At 31.9% G+C, this 10352-nt stretch overlaps 1 protein-coding gene across 1 annotated transcript; it reads left to right on the top strand.

Annotated features, from left to right (window-relative positions):
• The first annotated feature begins 8040 nt into the window (after positions 1-8040).
• LOC111702151 (ubiquitin) lies at positions 8041-8870 on the top strand. Its single transcript, XM_023473735.1, has 4 exons — positions 8041-8134; positions 8384-8500; positions 8625-8687; positions 8753-8870. Exons 1-4 carry the CDS (start codon positions 8084-8086, stop codon positions 8813-8815), a joined length of 294 nt encoding a protein of 97 aa, XP_023329503.1. The 5' UTR covers positions 8041-8083; the 3' UTR covers positions 8816-8870.
• The last annotated feature ends 1482 nt before the right edge of the window (positions 8871-10352 follow it).

Genomic DNA, 10352 nt, shown 5'->3' on the forward strand with positions numbered 1-10352 from the left:
ATCTCAATAAAAAATAAGCTTTTTAAAAAAACAAACTCGGAAATTCAAAACAGTTTGCCTCGGAGTCAGCTTTTTCAATCACGTACATCCACTACAACCTAATAACGTGGTAAATGATCTTAAACTCAAACCAATTAAACATCGAATAATACAATAATGTGTTAGTTTAGTCAAAGAATGAGAAAAAACTTTATTAAGAAGCATGAAAAGTGTGATGTATGCTTTCAGCTTTAAATCCTAAATTTGGTGGGAGACCTTTCATAAAATAATGTCATTTGAGAATCAAAAATTAAGAAAAATATGCTGCTTCGCACAACTTTTTAACAATAAGGTCTTGATACTTCTTCCTGAAGAATTTAAGAATACGTACAAACATACTCTGTGTAATACAAAATACGGATCTGAGAGCTAAAGAAGAATCGAAGGAATCGAAGAGAGAATTTTAAAGTATACATTTTTCCAAATGTGTCAAGAAATGGCTGCAGGCTGCAACAAATATATTCTTTTATGCTGAGGTCTTAGAAGATTAAGGTTAAGGTTGAAAAGGGTTGAAGATGTTGGGTCGGGAGGAGTGTTTGGGGGGAGGGGGAGGGGGTACGTTCAGAGGAAATATGTTATACAAAAATCGGGTAAAAATAATGGAGGGAGAACGAGATTACAGTTTTTTAATAAAAAAGATATGCAAGATTGAGATTGAAACCGAACCCGTCCTACTCCTTGGCTTCAATTATTAGAGAAAGGGAGAGTTTCCAAGTTCAGGTTCTGAATCCTGTTTCCTACAGACGTTCCAGGTTTCCCCTGATAATTATATTCTTGGCCTGAAAATTCTGTTCTTTTCAGACCGTATCTCGGGACGGGGAGGTGAGGTGGGGGGGGAGGGGCTAAACAGTTATTGACAACAATTGACTAAAAAGGAATTGAGTCTTTGCAACAAACTCTGATTTTCTAATCCTTATATTCTCCCAACCAAATGTCGTAGACCTTAGATATTTCAAACTATAAATTCTGTTAGCTCAACTGATCTAAGTTTGAAATATCAAATGTTTACAACATTAGATCGCTAAGATATTGGAATTCGAAAATTTAAGTTTGTGGCAAAAACTCAATTCCTTTGTCTGTATGAGTAGCTTAATTTAATGTTACATTCCCTCCATGAAAGGGTAAGCTCAGGAAGCTCAGGAGTCAGGGTAAGCGCTGGCATGTTACTCCAGTTACTTCTATAATTGTCCATTATGAATAATATATTTCTTAGCTTTTTTAAAGTGCGAATGAAAAAGGCGAGTAAAACGTGTACAATTATTAATTGAAAACAAACGTATTCTTATTTTTATATTTTAATTTTTTTTTATTTTTAAGGAAATTAATGAATAATCAACTATTTTATTTTTTCCATTCAGTATTAAAAAATAACGGAACACATGACAGTGTGTAATGTGTATATAGTTTTAAGTAGGTGTATTAACAAGAACAATAGTTGATATGGTTGGCTTAATCTGCTTTAGCTACAAATCTACATATTTAATCCCAGCCATTCACACTACAAAGATATAATTGCCCTCGCAATATACATTTAAAACATATCAAAAGTTCATTTTTATCTTCCTTGACTCACACAAGTAATTGCTGAGTAATTGCCTGAAATTCAAATTATCTAATTTTTTTGACAGCTTTAAAATCTGATGCCTAATTAGAATATAGAGATTAGAAAATTTAAGTATGAGGCGAGTGTTCACCTCAGTTCAGTTCAGTAATTTTGTCATTTTGTTCAGTCAATCAATGTAACTCATTCTGAACCATCTTCCTCCTTTAAAAAGTTTCTGACTTAACTGTATGATATGTTCACAGGGTTCCAAAATATCTTACATCAGTCTTGTATGCTTTTATGATCATCAAAAATGGAACCAATATAGGACGACATTAACTTTACTCTGCCCAAAAAGTTCTCGTATAAAACATTATAAAATTTAGAGCAGAGATTAAGGGACTTAATACTTTAAAGGGACTGGTAACCTAATTTCAAATGACTCTCCATTGATTGAGTGAAACATCCAATCCACAACAGTACTCTCAAAAGCTTTGGTTGATTAAGTATAGACTTATATAAATATATATATATCTAAATCTAACACTCTCAGCTTCAGTTAAAAGAAAACTTTTTCAGCAATTTTCGGTTTATTAAATCATCTTCAGGGCATTCTTGTTAAAGTCTCGACCAAAGATTATTATATTTTATAAGATTATTAAGATATATATATATTACTGTTTTTCTTTTATAAAACTTTCATTTTTATTTGTGATTTCTCTGCAAAATTAAATATTTTTTCGGTTCGAAAAACTATGTATCTTCCACTGTTCAGATTAAGATTTCAATGGTACTGTTGTGAACAGGGCATGTCCCTCTTCTTTTTAAAAAAAAAGTACGAACGTGTTGTTTAGTAGTTGCGTGACGTGTGTGTTAGTGTGCTGTAGATGTATAGTTGCGTGTGTGTGTGTGAACAAAGTATGGTGTTGTATAAGAAACCTAGTGAAGGTTTAAAATCAGGTCATTTGTATATCAGAATGTATGTACTTTCTTAAAACAAACTCAGTAAGTGTTTGTTTAAAGAAAGTACATACATTCTGATATAGAAATGACCTGATCCTAAACCTTCACTAGGTTTCTTACATATACACCACCATTACTTTGTTCACACACACACACGCAACTATACATCTACAGCACACTAACACACACGTCACACAACTACTAAACAACACACACTCTCCCTTACCCCCCCCCCCAACCCTTTACACAAATAAACAGATGAAAACACACAACACAAGATATTAGCAGACAAAACAAACACACCGACGCGACGAAAGCAAAACCAAAAAACCGCTAACAAATTAAATATAATTAAATAATTAAATATCCAGCAAAAAATCTTGGAAGATATTTATATATCAGATTAATACGGTTACACGTTGGGTACATTTTAGTTAATGCATGCAAAGCTTTGTTATTTTCATCATCTTTTTGTGTAATACCTATATTTAGGTTGGCTTTATCTATTAATTCGATTACTCTGAATGTTGTGTACAATGTGCAGTACACTAACCGTTCAGTGTCCATTAACAGTGTAAAGTGCACAGGCGTGTTAGGGGTGTAGTCAGGAATTTTTCCATGGGGGCTTGCATTTGTTTTCCAGGAGGGGGCTCAGCACCCGCGTTGGGGCCTGACACCCTCCTGAAATCCATAGATTTTACTGGTCCAGGGGGGGGGGGCTTAACCCCACAGCTCCCCATGACTACGCCTCTGAGGCCTGTATGCTCTGGAGATGCTCCGTGTATTCTATGAATAGAGTGCTAGTATGTATGGTTGCTAGGCATTATCAAGCTAAGGTATTTAGGTTAGTGGGATAATCTTAACCTGAAAGAGAGTATTTCCGAATTTTGGTTGAGAATTTTTTATTTTAACAGATGAGGTTGACTGCAATTAAAAAGGTCGAACCAAGAACTATTTTTTATTTTAACAGATTAGGTTGACTGCTATTAAAAAGGTCGAACCAAGAACTATTTTTTATTTTAACAGATTAGGTTGACTGCAATTAAAAAGGTCGAACCAAGAACTATTTTTTATTTTAACAGGTTAGGTTGACTGCAATTAAAAAGGTCGAACCAAGAACTATTTTTTTTCTAAATAAATTAGATCGTCAATCGTTTTCCTTTATTCAATCTCAGTAATCTTTTTTATTATAAAAACTAATTTTTAAATTTAAAATCTGTTGAAATGTTTTTAAAATTTTGTGACTAAAATAGTATCAAGACGAAAGGACAAAAATCAAAGGATAGTAAAAAATCTCTCTTGTCAACTGTTATAGTTGTTTTGTTTAGTTTTCTATCTTGTCTAGTTTCCTTGGATTCCAGAGATATCTGTCTTCCTAGATTTTTTCTAATCCATCTATCAAGCTATCCTTGCTGTAAGAGAAACAGGGAAAGTTGAACGCTAGTGAAAGTTGTGATGCCTACCATCCAAACCAAACCATACGGCAGGGGCAACCAAACCAAACATAAGACAGGGGCAACCCAACCACAGTAACTTAAAAGAAATGGTAGGTTTGAATAATTAAATCGATAATTGAGGAAAAATGTGCAAACTGTTTAGTTAAAGACATGCATATGCATTTAATCTTAATAGATAAAGAAAAAATTATATTTTTTAATCACTCTAAAAAAGATAAAAAAGTTAAATCCATAAAATCTCTCTTTCTCTCTCTCTCCCTCTGTAGTTGTAAATATAACTCCTGATATGTGGGGTGAACAACCTATATGGAAACGCGCTCTAACACATACGCAACGCGCGCAAGACTTAGACATGCAACGCGCTCTTCGTACTCATACTTATGTCATAACATACACACATGTTTAATATCAGACAGAGCACCTAGAAAATAAATTCAGGTGTAAAAACGATCATTTTCTGTCATAATTCATTTCGTTTTTGATTTAAAGGCCAAGTAAAAAAGACACTTAAAATCTTACAGTGTCAAAATATCCAGAAACTCTGAAATTCTAAATCCTATACCTTTAAAACCAAATTTCGTAGACCTTAGATATTTCAAGCTATAACAAGGTATCAAAAGTGTACACCATCAGGTTGCAAAGGTTTAGACAATTTGAGTTTGTAACAAAGACCCAATTCCTTTCAATTCTACTTTTATCTAGTGTAGAGCAAACTGAGCAAGATTATAGTTATTGAATGATTTCTCAACCTCTTTAATGTAGGATTGAGAAATAGATCTTAATTAGTTCAGATACTAATAATAGTTTTCTTTTGACACCTTCAAACACACGCAAACCAACGATTAACTGATGATAATAACAAGTTTTAGATTTCCCCTGCCTTTTATATAAAGACAGTATTTGAGAAATTCAGGGCTCTTACTGCCACATATTTCTTGTGTAAATCTTGAACTTCAGGTTTTACAGCTCACCAACTAAACCTTACGGCCGGAGCAGAATTTCCGAAAATTCTACAAAGAGGAGATAGTCCAAAAACACAGAGTGTAAACAGGTTTGTTATAATGTTTAATTTGACTTTTTGAAAATTTATTCTAAGATTTTCAATAAATTTGAATTTAAGCTTCTTACAATATTGTTAAACTTTTAATGTATTCTGTATATTTTTTTTGGATTGAATTTCAATTAGTTAAATTTAGTAATTAATGTCTTTTATGGGTAGAATATATAGGGTGGTGGTGTGCACATAGATCCAGTCTGCTATGAAAGTGTTCATCAAATTCCAAGACTGGGTGGACTTTGAGCTGTCACAATGCAAATGCTTTTGATTTTACCTCTCAAACTCGCTAATACCTTTTTGTACTCCTAAATATATACATTTTAGAACTTTAAAGCACTTGTTTTTAGATTTAGTTTTTCAATAAGTAATTGACAAAATTCTCATCGATGTTTTCGTGAAAGCTGGATGATTGTATTTGGTGTATACTGTATAGAGCTATAAGGTTGCATAAGAATACCAGACACAAGTATAGACGGCTGGAGAACCGAGAAATGCAGTGTTTAAAAGTATATGTGGACTGGGGAGACGGTCTCATATTTCTCTAGCCATTGCAAATATTTAAAGATATTGTGAAGGAATTAAACTGTTATTATTTTACATTGGTTTATTTAGTTTTTCTTATAAAAAATCCTTTGCCTCTTATTCTGTACATTTATAGCCCTTCTTGTAAATATTAAGTTGATATTTTCAATAGAGATCAATTCATACAAAATCATATATTATTAGATCTTATTTTGTGTTTATTTGAATCACTTTCTGTAAAAATTGGCTTTATTACCCTTATAAAACCAATTTTTACTAATATTCTTCTTTTCAAACACTTCACACCAAATAGATTGTCAAGAACAATAAGTGGCAATGTAGAGTGCTTATACATTTAGTTTAGTCTAAAGTGTTTAAGTTTGCAGTAAATTCAGTGCAGTTTTACCCTTTTTTCTTTTTAAATGTTTTCTGTTTGATTTAATGTCGTCTACAATTAAATGAAGTTGAAACTGTGACACATTTGACACCAATGACGTTATTCATAATGTCTTCAAAATATCGTTGCCACCTTTTGAACTTAATAATTTATTTGCTGTTATAGACTAAATATCTATTTTCAGTAGATATTGTTAGTTATCTCTTTAGTTATGAAACTATCCAACCTCGTCAAATTACTCAACCATAATTTCTGACTTTTCTCCGACATATGCGAAGAATTCCTACCGGGTTGTCTGTCTTTGTATAATAGTTGTTTTATTAAACACAGTTGGTTACAACAACCATTGTTTAGACTTTCTCCGGGGTTGATGATAACCTAGATATTTATTATACAACTAGGAGATACAACTTGGATATGTAATACAACTAGTGGATAAAAACTGGATATACAACAGACAACTATGTAATACAACCAATACAACCTGGATATACAACTAGGAAATACAACCCGGATATTCAACTAGGGGATACCACCTGGATATACAAGTAGGAAATACAACCTTGATATACAACTAGAGAATACAACCTGGATATACAACTAGGAAATACAACCCGGATATTCAACTAGGGGATACCACCTGGATATACAAGTAGGAAATATAACCTTAGCTGAAAACTTTAGAATGGTGGATATTGAGATTAATGCTTGATCCACTCTTTTTCTCAATCTCTAGATCAAATAATGCTTGTTCTTCTCTTGTTATTAATCTCCAGATTAATTAAGAGATCGGTATTAAGGATATCCCATTCAAAAGTTTTCAGCTCTTGATATAAAACTAGAGAATACCACCTGGATATACGACTAAGGAATACAACCCGGATATAAAACTAGGGACACCACCTTGATATACAGCTAGGGGATACAACCTGGATATACAGCTAGGGGATACAACCTGGATATACAACTAGGGGATACATCCAGGATATACAACCTGAATATACAACCTGGAAATACAACTAGGGGTACAACCTGGATATGCAACGAAGGGAAACAACCTGGATATACAACAAGGGGTACAACCTGGATTTACAAATAGGGGATACATTCTGGATATACAACTAGGAAATTCAACCCATGGATATACAACTAAAGGATGAAACCTAGATATTCAACTAGGGGATACAACCTGGATATACAACTATAGAGGATACAAACTAAATATGCATGAAACAAGCAGATACAACCTGGGTATAAAAATACGGGAAACAACCTGGCCATAGAAGATACAATTAACATGAATATTCAAATAATGAGATTAGTTATTTAAATCTATGAAAACTAAAAAAAATGAATGAAAATTCCAATCCGCTTTAATGGATTTTGAATCCTGACTTTTTTATTTAAGCTTAGTAAAATTTGTAGACTCTTGGTATATGAATTAAAGCAGTGATAAATAAAGAGCAAAAAGAATGAGTTTAACGATTTGAAGCGGATTAATTTTTTTTCATTCAAGAATATTTAAGAAGTTTAATCTTTACTGAAGGATAGAAGATTTCAGATAAAATCACAATTGTGAATCCTTGGAAGTTGATGAAGACCTCAAGCCCTAAATCCTTTGATATGGCTCAATCCTAGTTCCCATGTATTGCACTCAATTTGCAAACATTTACAAGAATTTTGTTCGATGGGCGTATCGTTCCAAGGTATCTCAACTCTTTGTCTTTCATTCTTTAAAGTAACAAAAAAATCTCAACCAACAAAATGAATTGAACAGATAGAATATAATATCAATTTAAATAGCGAAATACGAAATTAATTTCTTGATCTCTTGCACACACTTTAAATTTTAACAATTATTTGACCGTAAGTAAATATTTAAGACGCCACAATAAAAAAATGTTTGTGATCTTTTTTGTCATAGAGGCCAACTAGATTAAAGTATTGTAGCAAAATCCAAAGGTTTCGTGGTATTTTCCATTTCACTCATAGCTTTTCCGATATGTTTTTGTTATTTTAAACAAAACCAGTTTCTAATTCGAAATGCTAACTAACTTAGTAAGAAATTCTCTAAATTAAAGTTTAAAATCCGCAATTATTCCAAAATGGCAGAGGAAAGACCCAACATTTTGATTGAAAGGAACGAAGTAATTGAGGTAATTTAATATCTATTTATCCATTTCTTTATATTAGTCATTAAAATTTTCTTAAATTCTACAAACTGAATGAGAAATGAACTTTTATTGGGTGATTGAATATCTTTTATGTATTAGACTATTTATTAAGATTAATTAATATAGTTCGCCCGAACAATTCTTATATAGAATGGTGAGCAACACAAAATATATTTTCTATCTTAAAATCTTAAACAGGGTTCTCGCAATACAAAGTTTTCTTATCATCAGATTTTGGTTCGAACCATGATTGGTGAATACATTCCTTTGAGTGTAGAGGTTACTTCCACTGTGGATGATGTTAAAATCATGCTTTACCAAGTTACTGGAGTATTTCCTGATCAGCAGGTTACTACACTTTTGTTTTAAAAAGATAGAGCTAATTTCCGAAAATTTGTAGCCTTTTTTGGACGAAGAAATGTTTCGATTTTTTAATTATAGAAGAATGATGCACAATCTTTTGTGGGTTTAGGTTTTAGTATTTCTTGGAGATGAATTAGAAGACGGGAGGACACTTAAATCATACAGAATACAGGTTTGCATAAAAACATTATATATTTTATTATTATGACAGCACAGTCATGTGTGTATATTTTTTAGGAGAGTTCCGAGTTATCTCTGATGCCTCGGATCAATGCTGGCTTCCAACCAACACCATTATAATCACAAAATGGGTTTACCTAAACAAATTGAAATAAACCTTTGTTTTGATTGATAATCTTCGTTTTTTTAATTCTAAATTGATATTTTGGGGTAATTTTAAACAAACCAGTCAGATTTGCTACTCACAACCGATTTGAAGTTTTTTTATCGTGTATTTTTTCTGACGGCGAAAAGCATTAAAATGACAGTTAAAGATGAAATTTTTTTAAAAAGCTTTGTAAAACAAAATTATTCATAAGTTTCATTTAAGATTGGTAGATATCAAAATTTATTATGATTATTATACACTATAATTTCTGAATGCTCAAGTTACCAACTTTAAATAAATGAGAGAGCTCTTAAACTGCGTAGGTATAAAGGATTAGAGAAATTGTGTAAAATTCCTCCACTGTACATTGTACATAGATATTCTGTAAACTTTGTTACATAAACGCGTATGATTGTTTACGCTCCACTGCATGAACTGCATGGTACCATGCTGTGCAAAGAATTATTGTATGGTTTTCTATTGCGTAATAAAGAAACGCAATCATCTATCAAACTCTTAAATTTGCAAAACTGTATAGCGTACACTGTACAGTGTATCAAAGGAACACAACACAGATAGATTAAAAGCATTGTCTCTAATATTAGATAAGTTTACGATGTTGACAATATCTTACTAAATTTAATAAATACTGTATACAGTGAATATATCAGTAAGTACACATAGATCCAAGCTATAAAAAGTTGCATCAATTTTCAAGAATGGGTCGACACAACGCCTTGGCCTTCGATTTTAGCTTACTAATTTATTTATACTTTTGTGTAGCCCGTACCATGCAAATTTTAAAACTGTAAAGTAATTGCTTTTAGCCATAATTCTTAAGAAGTAATTGGCAAAATTCTCATCGACTTTTGCGTAAAAGCTTGCAATATTTTGATCACTGTGACTTGTGAGTAGAAAACTTTTAAATATTTTAATTGCTGATAATTTCGTCTGGCGATTTCTGTTTAGTCTTTATAACTTTTAATTAAAAAATGCATAGTAAGTATTGAGTGATATTATAGATACTTGAATAAATTCTTAAAATAACTTCTTTGATCAAATGTCTACAAAAGTAAATATCTATTTATGTTTATAGTCTAAACAATTCGTTTAAAAACGTGATCAATTATGTTTGATAAAATGTCTCAGAAGCAGTTTTTAACTTCACATTTTTAACATGAGATTGTTTATGTTTTAAAGGAAAAACTACTCAACAATTTTGCTTATTAATATACTTTATACATCAAAAATGATTAAATATAAATTATTGCTTAGTCCCTTTGGATCAGTGAAATCTTTGCTTTCCAGGGTTTTTTTTGGAGGGGGGTCCCAAAGGGTGATGAGCCCCTCTAGAATAAAACAAGTTCATGAATACGACCCTGATATATTTGTATATATAATATATAACATTTGATTAGGGAATTAAAATATTGTACACTCCAAATAAAATGAATTTGTTTACCTTTAAATCAGAATTGCGGAGCTATGTCTTCCATTCTATACAGTTTT

Source organism: Eurytemora carolleeae, unplaced genomic scaffold (genome assembly GCF_000591075.1).
Source record: "Eurytemora carolleeae unplaced genomic scaffold, Eaff_2.0 scaffold483, whole genome shotgun sequence".
Lineage (NCBI taxonomy): Eukaryota > Metazoa > Arthropoda > Copepoda > Calanoida > Temoridae > Eurytemora > Eurytemora carolleeae.